Below are 23047 nucleotides of genomic sequence, written 5' to 3'. Positions count from 1 at the left end.
CCCAATAGTGATCCAACTGGTGAACCTGCCTTGGATCTCAGCCCACACAGATAGTTACCAAACAATGGAGCACAAATGATGGAATCAAGACCAACCCTGCTTCAAAGTGTTAATAAACATCGCTGCAGAGAAAGAAATTTCAAATTTGAAAGACATTTGAAATTCTTACCTTTCTGTTTGAGACCTACTTCAATAGTCACAAAATTTTCAAAGAACACATAATATATAGGTGAAAAGTGTAGGTCAAAAAACTGTTTAATATCAATGGATTCTGCATTTTCTGAAAGACAAACAGAAGGTTATTTTTCTCTCTCATTATCTAGACTTATGGTTCATCAAGTTATATCAATGTTTAATAATACCAGATGAGCAAGATGTTTAGGATGACTAATATATTCAATACAGAAGTCAAAGCACACTTACAATTCTGGCTAATTAAATTCAAGTTGCTGGGTATGGATTGCTTAGTATATATTTATGTTTAAGCAAGACAAACAAACAATGACCATTCTTTCTTAAATTATTTTTGCATGCAAGACATCAAAAGGTGTCACATCAATTCTATCTTAAGCATTCCTTGAGTGCGGGTCACTCTAGTATCTAGGAACTCATAAAAAGAATAGAAGTACTTGTGGCACCTTAGAGGCTAACATTTATTAGAGTATAAGCTCTCGTGGGCTACAGCCCACTTCTTCGGATATGAAGAAGTGGGCTGTAGCCCACGAAAGCTTATGCTCTAATAAACTTGTTAGCCTCTAAGGTGCCACAAGTACTCCTGTTCTTTTTGCGGATACAGACTAACATGGCTGCTACTCAGAAACTGATAAGTAGTTCCACCCCTCCTCTCCCTCCCCCCCCCAAAAAGATTACTTAATTAAAATACTTTAGAGAAAAAAGCAGGACAACTAACCAAAATTTGGACACATACTTCACAATTAACATAGTTAAATTATATGGGCCAAAATGTGTCAGTATATAACCTTCACTATATTGTTGTACATTCATTCCACGTTAAATAAAGGTCTTTTTAATGACCTGTCTGATCATAATCTCCTAATTACAGTCCTCCTCACACCAGTGTTCTTCTGACCCTGTTGTTTAAATCTAATGACATCACAACTACCTGCATGCTTAATAAGCTATAAGTGACGAAGTGTAAATGACAGATGTCAAATACTTGTGTTTCAAAGCAGCACCCTGGAATCCCCATATTCACCATGGTCATATAATTATATATTTTGTGCACAGTATGCATTTTGAGGTATCATTTTAAAAATCTTGATCTGTCAAACATTAATATCCTGTTGGCTTGTATGTGCTGTCATTGTAGGGAAGTTATGAAGTTTTGCTATGTGTGTGTTATTAAACTATGTTGTGAAGTTGTGAACAACCACAACCAGCCTTTCAGGTGCAACAATGGAGGAGCCAGACATGCTGACGGCCCATTACAGGAATCCACATTCCCAAGGACTATCCCAAGATCTGTATACAATTGAGACTTCCCAGATATAGCACATAACAATGGAGACATAGCCTAGGACAGGGGTCTCAAACACGCAACCCGCAAGCCGGGGCTATTCCCTGCAGCCCACCAACCGGTTGGCACCCGCCCCTCTGGCCTACTTCCAGGCCAGGGGTGGGCAAACTACACCGCAGGATTGCCCCCTTCAAATCCTGCACTGCTCCCTGAAGCAGGTGGCATCAAGTCCCTGCAGCCGGGGGGTGGGGAGGGGCACGGCACGCAGCGGCAGGGGAGAAGCAGAAGGCTCCATCCATGTGTTGCCCAGGCTTCCAGGCACCGCCCCCCCCACAGCTCCCACTGGCTGGGAACAGGCAACTGCAGCCAATGGGAGCTTTGGAGGTGGTACCTGGAGGCGCAGCAAGCAGCATGCAGAGCCCTGCATCTCCCTCCCCCAGGGGTTGCAGGGACATGGTTACAGGTACTTCCAGGAGCGTGGCCCGGAGCACACCCACTGCCACCCCGGAGCCAAAAGCCCTCCTGCACCCCACCCCCCAACTCCCTGCCCTGAGCCCCCTGTCTGCACCCCAACCCAGTCTTGAGCCCCCTGCTGCATCCCCAACCCTTCTGCACCCCAATCCCCTGCCCGCACCCCAACTCCCCGCCCTCCAGCTCCCCGCCCTGAGACCCCAGCCCCCTGCTCTGAGCCCCTTGCTGCATCCCACACCCTTCCTGCACCTCAACCCCCTGCCACATCCCACACCCCTTCTGCACCCTGAGCCCCCTGCCTGCACCCCAACCCCCCGCCCTGAGCCCCCTGCTGCATCCCACACCCATTCTGCACCCTGAGCCCTCTGTCTGCACCCCAACTCCCTGCCCTGAGCCCCCACCACACCCCTCATGCACCCTCTGGGGGCAGGGAGGAGGCGGAGTTGGAGTGAGGACTTCAGGGAAGGGGTTGGAATGGCAGCAGGGCCAGGGGCAGCAAGGGGTGGGGATGTCAGTGATGCAGCCCTTGGGCCAATGAACTAGCTCTCATTTGGCCCTCATGGTCATTTGAGTTTGAGACCCTTGGCCTAGGATCTTTCCAGCAAGCTGATGAAGCGAGTTATAGCCCATGAAAGCTTATGCCCAAATAAATTTGTTAGTCTCTAAAGCGCCACAAGGATTCCTCGTTTTTATAAAAGAGTAGTGACATCACTTGACCTTATTCCCCTTACAACTCAACACCTGAAAACAACGACAGAACTGGGGAGGTGGTCCCAGGATGAAGGAGAGTTCCTGCCTGTATATGAAAGATATTTAACCTGCATGTGCTATCTATCAGGGTGAGATACTGCTTGATTCAAATCCTGTCCAGTTTATAGAACTCAGATTGTGAATTTACTTTTATTTCTTAGATAACCAACTTTGATCTGTATGTTTACTACTTATAATCACTGAAAATCTTTCTGTAATTAATAACCCTGTTTTATGTTTTAGGTAAAACAGTGTGTTTTGGTTGAAGTGCTTGGGAAATCTGAAGGGAGGGTAGAGCTTTGGGGTCCTAGGCTGGGGAAACTGCCGGGAGACTTTCTATTATATTGGCTCATGAGTGGCTGGCAAAAGCATTCATGTCACTCAGTTGGGTATGTTCCTGTCTGTGTAAGTGCAGTACCTGGAGAGCTTTGCCGTTTGTTGTAGAATCACAGTGTGAGAGGGAGCCCAGGCTGGTAAGACAGAGTACTCAGCAGTACCCAGTTCCTACTTGCATCCCAATGAACCCGTCACAACAGTAATGAGTAACATCCAATTAAAGAGGATGGCTCCAAGTACAGCAAGGTACTAACTGTTTTCTCTGCTGCCCAAGTCTGCATTATTGCCATCTCTCATAATGTCATTCCAAGTATTGTCATTTATTTTAAAAGAATGCTCATGAACATCCGATTTCTTCAGTTGAAGTTTTTGATGTTGAAAAAGACTGTACAAAGTTTTGCCCTTACTCAAAGTGACTATCAACAATGGGGCGAATGCCAGATTGCCCTCAGGAAAGATGGTGGCCCCTTAATCATCACGTGAGGACCAGGAAGCAGGGATGGCACAGGTAATTTTTACCATGATAAATCACGGTTGTAATCACACTAGAAAAAATTAGTTAGTCTGAGTTTAAGGCATTTTCTATTTTAAAAATGGTTTTGTTAATGCAAACCACATAACACTTAGTTTGAGTTACATATCCAAATTTTGGTTACATAAGGCAGTAGATTAATTTGGGATTGAACAAATAGACTACGGCGGGCTTAATATTAACATGTAATTATAATACTGAACGTTGGAATGTCTACACATTTTGGTTCGGTATTTTCTCAAGGAAATTATACATGTGGCTCATATTTCAGTTTTCAATATTATATAAACTGAAAAGTCAAAAACAGTCTATTACATGAAAATGCAGAGTTGTAAGCTTGAAGCATTAAGTAATCAGAAACAGAGTTGGCCATTTCGCCACACAGCATTCTGTAGCAAAAGACCAACTTTGATGTAGTGGACAGACTGAGCCTACTCTTCAGTTTTGAATGGATGTTTCCAAAGTTTGAAAAGATTCACTCTACACTTGCTCAAATACGAATGCAGTTATATTTCCAAGTTTAAGACAGTATTTACCAGCAATGTGTCCTAAACTAGTTTTTCCTTGGGAAATTGCCAACCCTACCAGGAAGGGGACAGAAGAATATGGAGAATCAGGAATGGAACTGTGATGGCATCAGGAGGGAAAATCAGGGTAGATAAAAATCAAATATTTAAAACAAATAAATAAAATCTGATTTTTTTTTTTAATAAAAAATGGTTTTTGAGGGAAAAAACCTATTTAAAGAAATAGCATAGCTCAAGGATATCTCATCATGGAATCGGGATTATTAATACTAATTCTATAGTATGAGACAATACATTCATGTAACGTTTAAGAAAAGTTTTGTAAATGAGTTCCAGTAGTTCATGGATTACCACAGGGGCGGCCCTAAACTAGCTTCCAGCAACTGGTGCCCTAGGCTGTCATAAACAAATAGTTAAGGGTTAATGTCTCTTTTACCTGTAAAGGGTTAACAAACAGTGAACCTGAAACACCTGACCACAGGACCAATCAGGAGACAAGATACTTTCAAATCTCAGTGGAGGGAAGCCTTTGTTTGTGTTTTTGGGCTTTGCTTTGTTCTATCTGGGTCCTCAAAGGGACCAGACGTGCAACCAGGTTTCTTGCCAATCTCCCTGCTACAGTCTCTTATATATTCAGAATAGTAAGTATTAAGTAAAAAAGGCGGTTATAGTCTTTTGAATGTTTTCTGTATTTGTAAATGTGTATTTTGCTGGATGGATTTTGACTGGTATTTGTGCTGGGGGGAGACTTCTTTCTAGTGTTTATAAGCTGAAAGACCCTGTAATATTCCATCTTGATTTAACAAAAAGATTTCTTACTTTTTCTTTCTTTTATTAAAAGCTTCTCTTTTTAAAAGACCTAAGTAATTTTTTTCCCTTGTTAAGGCTCAAAGGCTCGAGTCTGTACTCACCAGGGAATTAGTGGAAGAAGGGAATGAGGAGGAGGAGGAGGAAAGGTGAATTTCCTCTGTGTTTTAGATTCACGGAGCTTGAATCTGTCTCTCTCTCCAGGATAGCCCAGGGAGGGAAAGCAAAAACCTGATTTCTCTGTGTTGTGATTCAAGGAGTTTGAATCATGGTGATCTCCTAGTGTACCTAGGGCGAAAAAAAACTGGGAAAAAAAAGGAGGGAGAGGGGAAATGGTTTATTTCCCTTTGTTGTGAGACTCAAGGAATTTGAGTCTTCGGGTCCCTAGGGAAGGTTTTGCGGGGACAAAAGGGGGAGGGAAGAGAAGGAAAAAGAGCAAAAGCATGAATTGGAAGTAACACAGGCTAGGCAGCATGCTCCAGCCAACCCTAACAACCCTTCTCCAGTTATGGTTGCACATCCCAAGAAATTTCCCACCTACAAGGCAGGTGATGACACTGAGGCCTTCTTAGAAAATTTTGAAAGGGCCTGCCTTGGGATCAGCATCTCTGAAGACCAGTACATGGTAGAACTGAGACCACAGCTCAGTGGACCCTTAGCAGAGGTGGCGGCTAAAATGCCTAAGGAGAACATGAACGATTATAAACTTTTTCAAACCAAGGCCAAAATCAGAATGGGAATAACACTTGAGCATACCCGCCGGCGGTTCAGAGCCCTAAAACGGAAACCAGATGTGTCATTCCCCCAACACGCCTACCACATTGGAAAAAATTATGAGGCCTGGTATCAGGAACAAAGGTTAACAATATGAACGAACTACACTTCCTAATACAAATGGAGCAGTTCTTAGAGGGTGTTCCTGAGGAAAAAGAAAGGTATATCCTAGATGGGAAACCCAAAACTGTAACCGAGGCGGGGGAGATTGAAGCCAAATGAATGGAAGTGACAGAAAAGAAAAAAGCTACTGTCAAGGGGAGCGAATACCCCAGGGGCACACCGACAATAAACCCTATAACCGAGGGCAGCCCAAGACCCCACCTAAAACCCAAGGAAAGCCACAGACGCCCTATTCTCCCACCTCACCAGTCTCCAGTAACCCACCTCGGCCCAGTGACCAGTCAGCTGGGCGATGCTTTAAGTGTCATAAACTGGGACATATAAAGGCCAACTGCCCCAAGAACCCCAACTGAGTGCAGTTCATTACACCACCATAACACCAAAAATCCCCAGGCCCAGATACTTCTCAAACACCCTTGGAACGAAAAAATGTTTTGAAAGTGGGCGGAAAGAAGGTTATCGCGTGAAGAGACACGGGGGCACAAGTGTCAGCTATACACCAATCCTTAGTGGACCCCAAATTCATCAACCCAAATGCCCAAGTGACAATTTACCCTTTCATGTCACAAGCTGTAGACTTGCCTACAGCTGAACTGCCTGTCCAGTACAAAGGCTGGTCAGGAAGGTGGACTTTTGCAGTCTATGACAATTATCCCATCCCCATGCTGCTGGGGGAAGACTTGGCCAACCAGTGAAGCGGGCCAAAAGAGTGGGAATGGTTACACGCAGCCAAACCAAGCAAGCTTCCAAACCCATTCCTGTTCCTGAGCCGTCCACAAGGGCCCAGTCCGTGTTACTAGAGACCCAGACAGAGGTAGTGGACCCGGATCCCCTGCCAACGACTGAAACAGCCACAGTGCCTCCAGTACCAGACCAGGAACTGGAAAAGCAACCAACACCAGAACCGTTGCCAGCACTAATGCCAGCGCTTGCAAACTCATCTTCAACCCCAACGCCAGAGGCCCTGAACTGGTACAAGCCGCAGACAACCACCCCCAAGAGGCTCCTCTAGAGCGGTTCACCAGCAACAGAAACAACCCCATCACCTATATCGCTTCCAGAGGGACCAAGCTCAAGTCCACACTCCAAGGAAGAACTGGTGTCTCCAGCCTCAAGGGAACAGTTCCAGACTGAGCAGGAAGCAGATGACAGCCTTCAGAAAGCCTGGGTGGCGGCACGGAGCACCCCACCACCTCTCAGCTCTTCTAATCGATCCCGGTTTGTTGTAGAACAAAGACTTTTATACAAGGAGACTCTTTTTGGTGGACACCAGGAAGACTAGCATCCGCAAAAACAGTTGGTGGTTCTAACCAAGTACTGGGGGAAGCTCTTAAGCTTAGCCCATGATCATCCTAGTGGCCATGCTGGGGTGAACAAAACCAAAGACAGGTTGGGGAAGTCCTTCCACTAGGAGGGGATGGGCAAGGACATTGCTAATTATGTCCGGTCTTGTGAGGTGTGCCAAAAAGTGGGGAAGCCCCAAGACCAGGTCAAGGCCCCTCTCCAGCCACTCCCCATAATTGAGGTCCCATTTCAGCAAGTAGCTGTGGATATTCTGAGTCTTTTCCCAAAAAAGACACCCAGAGGAAAGCAGTACGTACTGACTTTCGTGGACTTTGCTACCCGATGGCAGGAAGCAGTAGCTCTAGGCAACACCAGGGCTAAAGCTGTGTGCCAGGCCCTAACAGACATTTTTGCCAAGGTAGGTTGGCCCTCCGACATCCTTACAGATTCAGGATCTAATTTCCTGGCAGAAACCATAAAACAACTGTGGAAAACTCATGGGGTGAATCACTTGGTTGCCACCCCTTACCACCATCAAACCAATGGCCTGGTCGAAAGGTTTAATGGAACTTTGGGGGCCATAATACGTAAATTCGTCAATAAACACTCCAATAACTGGGACCTAGTGTTGCAGCAGTTGCTCTTTGCCTACACGGCTGTACCACATCCCAGTTTAGGGTTTTCACTGTTTGAACTTGTGTATGGCCACGAGGTTAAGGGGCCATTACAGTTGGTGAAGCAGCAATGGGAGGAGTTTACGCCTTCTCCAGGAACTAACATTCTAGACTTTGTAAGCAACCTACAAAACACCCTCTGACACTCTTTAGCCCTTGCTAGAGAAAACCTAAAGGATGCTCAAAGAAAAACAAAAGACTTGGTATAATAGACATACCAGAAAGTGTTCCTTCAAGGTAGGAGACCAGGTTATGGTCTTGAAGGTGCAACAGGCCCATAAAATGGAAGCATCATGGGAAGGGCCATTCACGGTCCAAGAGTGTCTGGGAGCTGTTAACTACCTCACAGCATTTCCCAATTCCTCCCTAAAGCCCAGAGTTTACCATGTTAATCCTCTCAAGCCCTTTTATTCCAGAGACTTACAGGTTTGTCAGTTTATAGCACAGGGAGGAGATGACGCTGAGTGGCCTGAAGGTGTCTACTATGAAAAAAAAGTGACGGTGGTGTGGAAAAGGTGAACGTCTCCACAACTCTGGAACGTCTGCAGCGGCAACAAATCAAAGAGCTGTGCACTAGCTTCGCCCCATTGTTCTCAGCCACTCCAGAACGAACTGAACGGGCATACCACTCCATTGACACAGGTAATGCTCACCCAATTAGAACCCCACCCTACTGGGTGTCTCCTCATGCTCAAGCTGCTATAAAATGGGAGATCCAGAACATGCTACAAATGGGTATAACACGCTCATCTACCAGTGCATGGGCATCTCCAGTGATTCTGGTACCCAAACCAAATGGGGAAATACGCTTTTGCGTGGACTACCGTAAGCTAAATGCGGTAACTCGTCCAAACAACTATCCAATGCCACGCACCGATAAGCTATTGGAAAAGTTGGAACGTGCCCAGTTCATATCTACAATAGACTTAACCAAGGGGTACTGGCAAGTACCGCTAAATGAACCTGCCAAAAAAAGGTCAGCATTCATCACCCATGCAGGGGTGTATGAATTTAATGTGCTTCTTTTCAGGCTGCGAAATGCACCCGCCACCTTCCAAAGGCTGGTAGATGGTCTACTAGCAGGATTAGCAAAATATGCAGTTGCCTACCTCGATGATGTGGCCATTTTTTCTGATTCATGGCCCGAACACCTAGAACACCTGAAAAAGGTCTTTTAGCGCATCAGGCAGGCAGGACTAACTGTTAAAGCCAAAAAAGTGTCAAATAGGCCAAAACAAAGTAACTTACCTGGGACACCAGGTGGATTGAGGAACCATAAACCCCCTACAGGCCAAGGTAAATGCTATCCAAAAGTGGCCTGTCCCAAAGTCAAAAAAAACAGGTCCAATCCTTCTTATGCTTGGCTGGGTATTACAGGCGATTTGTACCACACTACAGCCAAATCGCTGCCCCACAGACCGAACTGACCAAAAAGACCCAGCCAAATGCCATTAAGTGGACTAATAAGTGTTAAAAGGCCTTTACCCAGCTTAAGGCGACGCTCATGTCCGACTCTGTGCTACGGGCCCCTGACTTTAACAAGCCATTCCTAGTAACCACAGATGCATCTAAGTGTGGTTTAGAAGCAGTTCTCATGCAGGAAGGACCAGATCACAACTTCCATCCTGTCATGTTTCTCAGCAAGAAACTGTCTGAAAGGGAAAGCCACTGGTCAATCAGTAAAAAGGAATGCTATGCCATTGTGTACGCCCTGGAAAAGCTACACCCATACGTTTGCGGACGGCAGTTCCAGCTACAAACCGACCATGCTGTGCTAAAGTGGCTTCATACTGCCAAAGGAAACAACAAAAAACTGCTTCGATGGAGTTTAGCTCTCCAAAATTTTAATTTTGAAATTCAACACATTTCAGGAGCTTCTAACAAAGTAGCTAATGAGCACTCTCGTGAAAGTTTCCCAAAATCCACTGGTTAAAAATTGTCCTTAAAATGTAAAAAGTCTTGTAGTTTACACGCTTAGTAGTATATGTAAAGCTGCATGTATTGTATTAATCTGTTTATTCTGAAGTTCTAAAAAAAAAAAACATCACCGCCAGTAAGGTTCCCCACTGTCTGCAATTTAAAAAGCGTGTCATAAACAAATAGCTATGGGTTAATGTCTCTTATCTGTAAAGGGTTAACAAACAGTGAACCTGAAACACCTGACCAGAGGACCAATTAGGGTCCCCAGGGAAGGTTTTTAGGGGGACCAGAGTGCCCTAAAACACTATATTTTTGGGTGGCGGCAGCATATCAGATCTAAGCTGGTAATTAAGCTTAGAGGAATTCATGCTGGTACCCCATCTTTTGGACTCTAAAGTTCAAATTGGAGAATTATACCATGACATAGGGGAACCATGCATTCGGCATCCCCAACCCCAAGGGCAGATCTAGGCTGAGGTTTTTGGTAAACTGGGAAATTTTGCCCCTTTTTTCCTTTTAATGTTTTTACTTTAAAAAAAAAAAAAGGCTTAATTATTTGGTCTGTCCATCTATCCAACGAATGTTTCTGAGATCAGATAAAATAGACAATATTTTCAGAATATATTTGTACATGACAGCTAGGTATTTCAGTCCTATTTCAAATAAAAATGCATTAAAATATTAATGATAATTATTACTACAAATCCAAAATCATCCATTACGCTATCCTGCTTTAACTGCCATTACCATCACATCAAATATAGAAAGAAATAAGAAAAAAAAATTCAATGAACTTCAACTTGTATTTACAAAAAACACCTAGAATAAAAAACACTGTGCTCTTAAAACATGACTTTTCTTGCTTTAAGTTTTGAAAATTCAGTCACTAGTTCTTTTAGATCCAGTTTTCCAGCTATTTCATGCTCTATTGACATTGTGGCTGTCGCAGCCCTAAAGCCTATGCTCTAACATGGCATCTGTTTGGCCAATTGTCGGTCAAAAGGTCACATTGGTACCAGGTGCAACACCGTAGTGCTGTGTGCCTATTCCCGCTCTTTTTCCTGGTCACCTAAGGGTCAGGCTAGTGCCGTGTGCAAAAATACCAGTGTGCCTGTCCTCGAACCTTCTGTCAGTCAAAAGGTTAAGTTGGTGCTGTGTGCAAAAGCATAGGGCTGTGTGCAAAAGTAGTGTGCCAGGTGCAGTTCCCAGTGACGGAGAGGGCACCAGCTCGGAACTTGGTTGGTGAAGGAGCTAGGGACCAATCAGATGCTGACACGAGTAAGAGTGTCCAAATAAAACTAAGTCTCGTGCCAAAGTCTGCAGGAGTATTCGCGGGTTAGCTGAAAGGCCTGATCACCCTTTCAGCCAGGGTCTCCTCCGGATTTAGCCGGCTTGGGTTGTGTCAATTCGCTTTCTTTTTTGGATTATTCTCCCGCCAATTCGTCATGTCCTTGGTGTCTGTGTTGCTGGTCAGCTGTGCCTGGAGTGTGCTGTAAATACTCTGTTTGTTTAGCCACTTTCCTTTTTCCCTCCCTCATTTGATACCAAGCTGTGTATACAGTATGAGAGTTGAATTGTTGTATTGATTGCTATTGTGGTTAATTGTCATATTTTACAATATTCAGTTAATGTGCACACAGTTTACTTAGTTTTGTGTATCTGTTCTGGATTTTAGTAAGCAGTTGATTATAGACTGCTTGGTTTCTTGTTGTTGGATATAAATAGACTGTTTCAAGTTGTGTGTATATTCTTGTTCTGATAGTATTGTTAGTTGGTAAAAGTGCTCCTTCCCAGCCCAAATTGCAACTCATTCCCCATTAACAAACAACCAGTTGGTTTTGAATTACAATCTGTTTTCGTTTTGATTTTCCCCTCTCAATCAAATCCTTACTCGAACCTGCATTGGTCTCGGACAGTGGAAAGTCCAACAAGTCTCTCTTGCACCATTGCTGAATGCAGATGTGTTTTTATCGATTTTAATTTTGAGAAGCTACGTTCCCCACTAGCTACGGACACTGGCAAAGTTAAAAGAATATGTAGACTATAAAAATGTTTGTGAAAATAAACTCATAGATAGTTTTCCAAACAGATTTCAGTACTTCTTCAGGAGTGAAATGTTTCTTAAGTAGTCTTGAAAAAGCCTGAAGCTCACTACACAAATCTGTGGCATCAATAGTCTTTTGAATTTTCATGAGTCAATGCCAACTCCAGTTTTATACAAAATTCTCTTATCTGTTTTGCTCTTTTCTTTTGCAAGCTGTGTATATCATACGGAAAGCCAAATACTGACTCTAGGTGCTGCATCTGTTGAAATCTTTCATCAACCGAGTGAATAGCAGTATCAAGGACTGCAAAGTAGAAATTCACTTTGAACCTTTGTTTTGGGTTCTGAATGGGTGTGTCTCGTCCTTCATAAGAAAAATGTTATTTCTTTTGCCAAATTTAACCAGAGCCAGTTCACAATTCTGTTGGAAAGTCTATTTCTTCAGCAAGCTCAAGAGAATCTACCAGTGTTCTTTCGAACTCTTCAATTCTGAATTCCTCCAGAATATTTTTAGTTCGCTGCAGTTTTTGAATCGCAGAATGTATGTTCAAGTTCTTTTCCCGAAGCTGCTTACTAGTGAGGTTAATCTTGAAAAGGATATTATACCACAAAATGAGTGAAGTTACAAATTTGAACTTGCAGAAGCTCTTGCAAATGGCCTTTCCATCTGAACATGCTGTATTGCCAGATGATCCAGTAAAGTTAGTATCATCAGAAATTTCAATTAGTGAATTATAAATGTTTCCAAGTTCATAGTGAAGAGACTTCAAAGCATCAATGCAACTCACCCATCTTGTTTGACTAAGTGGTTTCACAGTTAGAGAATCCACATGATGAGTCAGAATCTCCCAGTGGCGTGCTGAGTCTGAGAAAAAACAAACACGTTGCATCAGGTCAAAGAAACTGCTTGCCTCCAAACAGCATCTAACAGCATCATTGACAACCTAATTCAGAGAATGCACACTGCAAGGAACAAAAGGCCCTAGGATTGATTTCCATCATTCTCCTTTGCACACCATTGTCTTTACCCTTCATGTTACTCCCATTATCATAGCTTTGGCCATGTAAGTTTTCAACAGATAATGACATTGTTTCAAGCTCTTGTAGAATAGTTTCAGTCATAAAATGCTCCAGTTGTCTCCTTCAGTGGTACAAAACCCAAAAAAATGTTCCTTTATGAGCACTTCAACATTATCTTCATCTGCAGACTTTTCCATATCCACAAAACGAATGATCATCATTTTTTCAACATGACTAACATCTGGTGTACAATCCAGTATTACTGAAAAGTATTTTGCAGAATTAGCAGTTTCTACAATTTTCTCTTTAGTGGCATTTGCTAGGATTTGAATCAGTTCATTCTGCATATTTTTTCCTAAGTAATGAACCTGTGTTTCATGATCAGTTATTTTACGTAGATGCTCCTTCATGACTGGATCAAACAAAGCTAGGTAGTCAATAAACTTTAAAAAGTTTCCATTATCTGGACTGTATAATTTTTCATTTCTACTGTGGCCATGGAATGCTAAATTTTGCCTACCGAGAACTCTCACTAAAGCAGATGCTCTAATATTTGTTGCCAATATTCTTCTCTCTTTGATCTCACAAATTTTCTTTATCAATAGTTTTCCCTTTTTTCATTTGTAATTCAAGTTCTTTCCAATTTTGAAAATATTTCAAATGTTCTGTACTTCTTTCATGTGAAGAGAAAATTGAAGATGTGTTTTTCCAGTCCTTCAAACCATTTTCAGTAAGTGATGTACCAACTGCTTGATTTCTAAACAACTCGCAGCAAAAACAAAAACAGAGTCCTTTGACACTGAATATTGTAACTAGTTTTGATGACTTTCTTCCCTATTAATGAGTTTCCTCTTGTAATCCTGAGCAGAGAATTTTCTTTTATTTCCATCCCTAGGGAAGGGAAATTCATGAACTTGTTCGGGGCCATTTTCTATGAGAATTTGCCACACACTGTCATTACATCTGAGCCATGAAGCTGGGTCCCCATACTGTAACTTGTTTGTAACTTCCTCATCTTCTCTTCTTTCTACTTCATTTACTTCAATTTCTGCATGTTTCTCTGAAGGGGAATACATTTTCTCCACTTCCATATCAGTCTGATGCTGTGAACTGCCTTCATCTAGAAGTAAGTTTCCATCATCTTGAGTTTCCAAACTGCTTTTTTGTGGATGTGAGCTACCCTCATCTTGAAGTAATATACCTTCATCTTGATGTTCCAGACTGCTTCCATGCAGATGTGAGCCAACCTTCTCTCCAAGTAAAATTCCTTCATCTGGATGCTGTGAACTGCTTCCATCTTTATTTGAAAGAAAAAAAAAAGATATTTCAGGAAGGATCCCTGCTGTTTTGCTTGGTCCTTTTCCTTCTCAACCTTTCGCTTATGATACTCAGCTCCTGATGGTTTTCTTTTTCCTCTTCCTGCCATGGGGCATTTGAATATAATGTACCGTGCTCCCGACTGAAGTGTTATAGCATTAAGAATGGCTGACACACCACATGGTTGGCAATTTAAACCACATTGCAGCCATCTCAACACATCTTTTCACTGCTTAAAGGTTCAATGTTTAGTTACATACACTCACTCACCTATTAAACCAGTTAGTTACAGCATTTACACAGAAACAAAATGACCTTTTAGATGTTATAACCCGACACCAGTCGTTTGGAAAATAACCCCCTTCCTCACTGTTACCCGCCTGGAGTGTGACATCATTACTTCCACAGTCTATTCAGCATTAACACTGTTACTTTTCTTTTATGGACCTTATTTATTATATGTGAACCAGTTATAACAAAGAAAAGTTCATAATTATACAGCCCGATAATAACGCTAAGGTTTAACAACGCTTAAAGATACTCATATTTTGGATTTATAATGCTGAAAGACATTCTTTAGTCTTTGGCATCAAGAAACACAATTTTACACGTTACACACTTGCTTCTTAGCCATCTACCTGTGACAAGTGTTAAAATGACCATTTGATATGTATCAACTTGTGATATCTCCATTCTACATGAATTTCCGGCTATGCAACCTTGATGAATATTCGAGTTAGGTGTCACTAGCATTGCAGTTCTTGCCACTGGCGGATGTTTCATTGTGGTTGAGTTACTACTTATCAAATTGCGGAGTGGGTCATCTTGACCCTACATCGCAAATTGAAAAAGAAATTAGCTAAACTATTTATTTTTGCAGTAAAAAAACGATCTGATATCAATAAATTCTCAGAAACGTAGAGAAATGAATTATAATTCATAGTCCTTCCATACGTGCACAGGAATTGAAATAATGACTTTTTTTTAATTTGTTCCCTCCCCCCCCCATCTTTTTTATTTTTTCCCTCCTTTTTATTTGATTTTTCCCTTGATTTTGGGGCCCCATTTAACTTGGCACCCTAGGCAACTGCCTAGCTCACCTATATGGATTGGCCGCCCCTGGGCACCCAATCTTATGGGGCTCCAGGAACTTCTGTCTAGATTATTTATGTTAATCTTTCTATCTACCCAATGAGATTCAATGCTTAGTCTAGAAGATATATCATCAGAAATGCTTAGTTTTGCAGTTCTCAAACTGTGGATTGTGTCTCCTGAGATAACATGCTTGTTAACAGCAAAAAAGGTTACACAAATAAATGTGAGAAATAACAGACCTCAACCCTATTGTCCCTCTGCAAATTTGTGTACACAGAGTCACGCTCTTACCTCTCTCTAAGTGCAAAGCTTTAAAAAGTTCAATGAACAGAAGATTGTTGAGGGCGCAATAGATCTGGACAAGGAGAAGTCTGGAGATAATGTGAGAAGGAAGGGAGAGGCAGTAGAAACAAAAGTGAAACTGTTTGAGCAGCATATTCCATAAGTCTTGGGGTCTGAGTATAGCCTCCATTGATTTGAGATCTACTACAGTGGTCTCCAAACTTTTTTTGATCACACACCCCATCAGTAAAAAAATTTTGAGCATGCACCCCCAAATGTATGTATATTATGTACATTACAAAACATACACAAAAAATATAAATTAAAAAAGGATGAGATAACGATGAAATAAAACAAAAATTTTAAATATTGTTTATTAACGGTACAAAAAACCTTTCTGCTCTCACAAAAAAATATTTTTGTGTGAGAGCAATGTGATTGAATATGCATCATTATTTCTGAACATCTTGGTTTAACACTGGTTCGAAAGTCTGGATTAGGATTAGGGTGCGGGAGGGCGCTCAGGGTGGGGGTGTGGGAGGGCGCTCAGGGCTGGGGCAGGCAGGAGGTGCAGACCACTTGTCTGGGGCAGTTCCTGTTTGGTGCAGGGAATGTACAGGTGGCTCTGCGCAGCACAGCACCGCCCCCATGGCTGCGATTCGGGGAGCTTCCCTCTCCCTCCTCCCCAGGTGGGCAGGCAGGGCCACCTGGAACACAGGGGCTTTAGGGACTCCAGGGCCCTGGGCTAAGGGGGTCATGGGGCCCTGGCCTGCAGCTCTAAAGCCCCTTTCGGAATGCGGGCCTGCAAGCACAGGCCAGATGACTCCGGAGGAGCAGGGGCAGCCATGCAGCGAGCCGCCAAAGAGAAGCAGCACTTTTCCCTGCAAAGCATCACTTCTCTCCAGCTGGCTTTGAAGGGGAAAGTGCCACTTCTTTCCGGCCGCTGGCTGCTCCTGCTCCTCCACAGGCCGGAGGACTCAGGGCCGCATTCCAAAAGGGGCTTTAGAGCTGCAGGTTAGGGTCCCAGGGCCCCCTTAGACAACGGCCCTGCAACCCGTAAAGCCCCTGCATTCCGGGTGGTCCTGCACCCCCTGGGGTACATGCACCCCCACTTTGGAGACCACTGATCTACCATACCATTCACTCACTAAAAGGGAAAACCTATAATGGCGGCAGGCCACAAGAGAGACCCAGTTTGGGAACATTTTAATGAAGTTCCTCTACCTGTGGGTAAAAACAGGCATGTGTGTAAAATGATACAACGCCTGGTTGCCTGAATTAAACAACGTCATGAGAAGTGTTCCTTCTCAGGAGGAAGCTGCATTGAACACGATGAAAGGAACATGTCTGAAGCATGAAGGACCTTCAGGTACGTAAACTTTCGTATTTCATGCTTCTTTTTTAAGGACTGCCTTTCTTCCTTCTGGACTGTTCTTGAATTCTCATGTTTGAGCAAAAAATATAGTACCATAGAGTAACAACTATCATTTTAGATGCAGTTGTCATAATAAATAAATAAATAGCTAAAATAGGAGATCTTCCTTTTACAATTTCACCTTTAAAAATGGTACTGAGTGTCAATGAATGCAGTAATACTAAATGAGCAGTATGATAATAATTTAATAACTGCACTGATTTATTTTGTTTAGGAAAATCCATCCTCAACATACATGATTCTGAAGATTATCCACCTCCAAGATCACCATCATTTTCTATAGTTTCAGAATTATCTGCCAATGATAGTGTTTCAGTCACATCATATACGGTCACACAGTCACAGTATATCATCTGTAGCAAAAAGAAAAAACCCTCCATCATCCAGAAACCACCATAGATACATTTGTGATAAGAACCAGCAGATTACAAAGAGACGTAATTGATGAAAAAACTGCCTGTTTATGCAACAAACTGTCCTTTCCCACACTTCATTAACATGGTTCAGTCATTAAGACCAGGATACAGTCCACTCAGCGGAGCAGATGTCACAGGCAAATTGCTGGATAAAAGCGTATGAAAGGAACTGAGCAGTGTGCAAAAGGTCTAGAGAATGAAATTGTTAATCTGTGTCTTGATGGGTGGAGCAATGTCCACAATGATCCTGCTGTATGTGCTTGTGTGACAACAGAAGTAGGGAATGTCTTCCTTAAACAACTGATACATCAGGAAATGCACACACAGCAGAATACTTAGAAGTAGCAGCAGTAAAACCTATAAAACTGAAAAATTCAAATTTCTGGTATGCAGCTTGATCACAGACAATACTGCAAATGTGTATCCAAGATGAGAAGTTATTTGGAAGAGAGTCCCAAGTTAATAACATACAGTGCTCATTTGATGCACCTTCTAGCTAAAGACTTCAGCCTTTATTTCTGGAACACTGATGTTGTTGAAATTGCAAAATACTTCCGTAACAACCACTTTGCAGCAGCCGCTCTGAAAAAAGTGGGCAGAACCAAGCTAACTCTCCTACAAGATGTGTGATGGAACTCAGTGGTGGACTGTTTTGAGCACTGTATCAAGAACTGAGCTAATCTGATGACAGTTAGTGAACAAAATCGTGAAAAAATAGATGGCACTGTCACAGCCAAAGTTCTCAACATTGGGCTTAAGAGAAATGTTGAATCCATGTGGAGTACCCTGAAGCCTATTTCTCTAGCCTTGAACAAAAGACAGGGAAATAGCTGTTTTATTGCTGATGCTATTGAAATTTGGAAGGAACTGAGTGAGATCTTAAAGAGAGAAATATACGACAGAGTTAAATTACAAGCATAACAAAAAAAAAAAAAAAAAAAAGAAGAAGAAGAAGAGGGACAAGCACTATTTCCAGCTCATTTTCTTGCAAATAGTCTCAATACTTGGTCCAAGGGTCAAACCTTAACTGCTGAAGAACAGGAGCTGGCTATGACATGGACATCCAGCAATTATCCCTCCATAATGCCAACTATAATGAACTTCAGAGCTAAGGGTGAACCATTCAAGAAATATATGTTTATTGATGTTTTAAAGAAAATCACGTCAGTGAACTGGTGGAAGTGACTTAAGCACTTCGATTCAGAGACTGTTGAAGTGATGAGATCACTTTTAACAGCAGTAGCTTCTTCTGCCAGTGTAGAAAGAATATTTTTTCTTCCTTTGAACTAATTCATTCCAAAGTGAGAAATTGTTTGGGACCTGAAAAAGCAGGAAAGCTTGTTCTTCTTTTCCAGATTATAAACAAACAGGTAAATGAAGGTGAAGACAACTGAGTTAAATGCAGAAGTCAATATTTTAAGTTTCTCATGTTGAGCTGGCTGACAGAGTCGATTTGTTTGTTTTTTAAAAAATATTTCATGTAACTATTTTAGTTAAAAACAATTTTAACAGAAACAAGTCTGATTTTAAAAATCTTGAATGTTTAACTAAATTCATATGCTTGTTTTTTTTAAATATTATATGTCTTCTGTTGAAAAAAAAAATCCAGAATACGTAATATTATTTTAGTTAAATAAAACAATTTAAATGCCTGTCTGGTGATATTCTCCTCCTAATACAGCATGGCAAGAAAATCCTCCAAATATTAATGATCAACCTGTTGAACTGGAGATATTTCACCTCCCAATGACTTCATAAATATCTGATTCAATTACCTTTGGTAAATGAAATAACCAATCATTCATTTTCTGATATGGCTGTAAAACTAATCTGAAAAGTATTCAAAATAAATCGCTTCAAAAATGTATAGTGTGCACCTTCTAAAAGTGAAACCCACATCTTTGAGTTGAAGAATATGTATTACGGTTATAACAACCAACAAGAATGCACTTTTATGTAGAAATCCATGATTAAATCAAGTCTTCCTGACTAGTGTTTTAAATCCTGATTTAAATCAAATCCACCCTGTGGGAAATGTTAGGAAACTGGGCATGAAACAATGAGGAGTCAAGGAATGAGTGGCAGGAAACAGACTGGAGGGAGTAAAGGGCAGCACCACCTGAGGGGTAGGGGGGGCAAGTGGGGCAATTTGCCCTAGGTCCCGGGCCCCGCAAGCCCTGGCCCGGCGGCAGACCGGGTCTTCGGCCGGCATTTCAGCAGCAGGGGGCCCTTCAGTGCTGCCGAAGATATGGAGCGACTGAAGGGCCCCCTGCCACCAGGTGAGTAAAAGTGCCGCAGCTCCCCTGCTTTTCCCCAGGCCCCCTGAATCCTCTGGGCGGCCCTGGTAAAGGGGCATATGAGGAAGCAGCGAGGGCGAATGTAATGAGTAGGAGACTGAGGGAAAGAGAGGAAAATACAGGGGCAAGTGATAGTAGGAGGCAGAATCTCTGGGGGAGCATGCAAGGAGAAAGGCAGCAGCTCCACTCCCAATCTTGTCAAATTGGGGAGAGGAATGAAATGGCACCCTTTCCTATGCCCTGAGGTATGGTGAACTAGGTGGAAATCCTGCCTGTTAACAAGCAGGGATGCTGCATTTGTGTGTGTCCACTAAAGTTTCATTTTGATCCTGAAATGATCACATACACATTGTGAACGTTTGGCTTTCCCAAATGATAAAACAAAAAGAAGTGTGATTTAATGATTTTTAAAATCTCATTTTTTTAAACCATTTGTATTTTTTAAAATGTTTAGCAATTGCAATACTGTTGCTCACTCCTGCGCCTTCAAGAGATTAATTAAAGGTTTGTCTAAATGAGGGAAATCTGTAATATAATTATATCCATGTAGTTATACCAATGTAAAACCCTAACAGAGGCACGCTGTACTGGTACCAAATGGGGCTTGCACTTACCCCAAGGTAAGCCACATTATCACAAGCCTTGTTACACACTGGTGCAGTATGTCTATATTTCTTATCTCTTTACACATGTTCCAAGTTGGGTTTCTATATTACTCCTGCATGGAGCCTCATAGTTTTCTGACTCAGCCAGGATGCCAATCGGCTGACACTCGATGATACTGTGATGTGATATACTATTATAATTAGGTAACTACCTATTCTGTTTAGACCACTAATCATCAACTAACATATCTGAATTTCTTAATAATTTTAGGAAACTGCTCATAACTTTGAAGTATATGATATGGGGGAAAAAGAAAGATTAAGTAGAAGGAACATTTTAGCAGTTTTTAGTAATGAAAATATTCCATCCTGATTTCCTCCTAACATTTTACTTAACAGCACTAGCAATGGCAAAGTTTTTGGAGTTCAAATAATAAAATGATTCAAGAGTCAATGGTTGCTGCAAGAAATTCTATTACTCCAGACTGAAACAAATCAGAACAGAATATTCTCTTTAGTACTTTCTCTTGTACATGCCATGAAAATATTTTTTGTATTAAACTAGTAAGAGTTTTCTGTTAATTCTAAAACAACTTCACCAGCAGGAAAGTACAAAGTATACATCTGGTTTATTTAAAAGATAAAATTGTTTAGGACTTCCATTAAAGGATAGTTTTTCATGAACAACCTAGTAGACCTCCTTTTGGCACTGATCCTGCCACATGTTGTGCACAGGGGGACTCCCTGCACCCATATGAAGTCACGTATGAACACAGTCAATTGGGGTCTCCCCCCTATATCTGCAATCGGTTGCGGATCTGGGGCCATAGGGAAGTATATATACACACACACCAATATTTCCTCCTCAGACCTGATTTTTATAAAGGAAATGTGGTGCTCATTGTATGTATCACACCAACAGTCCAGAAGAAATGTCCTATATCCTTTGAACAGGTACAGGATGGGAAATGGCAGTATAGAATTCAAGACCAGATGATCATTAAGCCTGACCTCCTGAATGACACAGATCATAGAATTTCACCCAGTTACTCCTGAATTGAGCTGATAATTTGTGTTTGATATATCTTTCAGTCTTGATATGAAGACATTAGAAATGGAGAATCCACCAATTTCCTTGGCAGTATTTCCCAATGGTTATTCACCTTCACTATTAAAGATTTGTGCCTTAATTCTAATTTGAGGTTGTCTGACTAACACCCACCCATTGATTCTTGTTATGTATTTCTCTACTGGTATTTTCTTCTCTTGAAGGTACCTATACACTGATCAATCTTCTTTTTGATAAACTAAGTCTCTCATGGCAAGGAATTTTTTCCTACCCTCAAAACATGTGTCTTTTCTCTGCACCCTCTTCGTTTTTTCAATATTATTTTTCAAAATGTGAACACCAGAGCTGGATGCAATATTATGTTATCAGTCTCATTAAGTTGTATAGAAAGGTAAAATTACCTTCTTCCTCTTCCATTTATACATCCAAGGACCACATCAGCACTTTTTGCCACTGAATCGCATTGGGAGCTCATGTTGCATTGCTTGTCCACTATGACCTCTAATCCTTTTCAGAGCCACTGCTTTCCAGTATACAGTCCACCATTCTGTCAGTACGACCTGCATTCTTTGTTCCTAGCTGTATAAACTTCTTCCTCATGTTGTTCCACCATCAGCATGTCTCAACTCTAAACAGAGATGTTTGCCATCTTTGGAGTAAAAAGGCAGTTCAGTCTCATGGAAGCTCAATCGTTTTGTTCACCAAGACAGCATAACAAAGTTGAAAGTTGTGGTGGGGATTTCTGTGACATGAGCACCCGTTCATTACAAACTGCACCAAGAGCACCAGCTTATTTTATGTAGGCTGAACAGCTATTGGAAATTAATTGCCAGATGTGACTTTCTACAGGACTTTGAAGTGAATTTTCTCCATCCTCCCATATTTCTTGAAGTTTTAAAGGGTAAAGATGGGATGGGTGAGGAAAGTTGAGTAGAGTGACGGTGAGTAAGAAAAGGTTATGAAGCAGTGGGAAACAAGCTCAATCCTTCACTGTTCATTTCCAGACACTTTAATGTTTGGATTTTTAAAAAGGTACCATTTGTTTCTTAATGAATATCATGTAATCTTGGTTGTGGATGTTATTGGGACTATAATGAAACACCTTCAATCTTAACTAACAAAAGTTAATTCTCTGTATCCTTGATCTGCAGCTATGTATTTCCAAAACAATCCAATTTATTCTTTGTTTTCTTGGTAACCTATGCTCTAATGGAAATAAAGCCTCAGAAACAGATCTGGCACCATGTAATTCAATCAGAAAAGTCTGTTGGGGTGCAGGGGGGATAATGTATTTCTATATTTAGAGACTAGAAGGCCAAAGCCTGAACTGTATAAAAATAGCTCTACCATAGTAAAGTTCACTATCCCAACATCATTACAAAAATTCTGAGTATAAAATTGGAAGATAAGTTAACTTAACACTTTGCTATAGCATAAAACATAAGAATGCAGTACTCAAGCAGATAATTAACTCTCAGCAATTTGACAAATGTATTGCCAATCTCAAAATTTCAGAATACTTTAATATTCTACTGTAAACAAATACCTTGTAACTGAAAAATTGGTAAGAATCTGTAATATCTAGGCACTAGTATGCCTTGTGTATGGTATATGTAACTTTTCACTTTTTCCCCATTTCTCCAACCTAGTCTTTATGTTCTTTTAGATGTATTAGAAAGAAGATTTTAAAATTAGTTTGTTTTTTAAATTAAAAAAGTTAAATAGGTGAGCATTTTCCAAGTTCATTTTATGACAAAATGGGTGTCTTATTTTAGTTAACCTGACATAGAGA

The 23047-nt window shown here is 41.5% G+C and overlaps 1 protein-coding gene and 1 long non-coding RNA gene across 14 annotated transcripts in view; one reads left to right on the top strand and one right to left on the bottom strand.

Annotated features, from left to right (window-relative positions):
- The window catches only part of RALGAPA1 (Ral GTPase activating protein catalytic alpha subunit 1), a 246975-nt gene that overhangs the window by 210824 nt on the left and 13104 nt on the right, over positions 1-23047 (bottom strand). For all 13 annotated transcript variants that reach the window (XR_003999976.1, XM_030559262.1, XM_030559256.1 and 10 more), the window contains exon 2: positions 170-280. Coding sequence is in view for 12 of the 13 variants with exons in the window: in XM_030559262.1 (XP_030415122.1) it covers positions 170-280 (111 nt within the window). In the remaining variant the exon portion in view is untranslated. The remainder of the gene's footprint in view (positions 1-169; positions 281-23047) is intronic.
- Positions 16627-19273, top strand: LOC115649987. Its single transcript, XR_003999977.1, has 2 exons — positions 16627-16659; positions 19191-19273. It is a non-coding gene; the product is annotated as an uncharacterized LOC115649987 (long non-coding RNA).

Source organism: Gopherus evgoodei, chromosome 4 (assembly GCF_007399415.2).
Source record: "Gopherus evgoodei ecotype Sinaloan lineage chromosome 4, rGopEvg1_v1.p, whole genome shotgun sequence".
Taxonomy (NCBI): Eukaryota; Metazoa; Chordata; order Testudines; family Testudinidae; genus Gopherus; species Gopherus evgoodei.
This window is presented reverse-complemented; position numbering and strand designations above follow the sequence as displayed.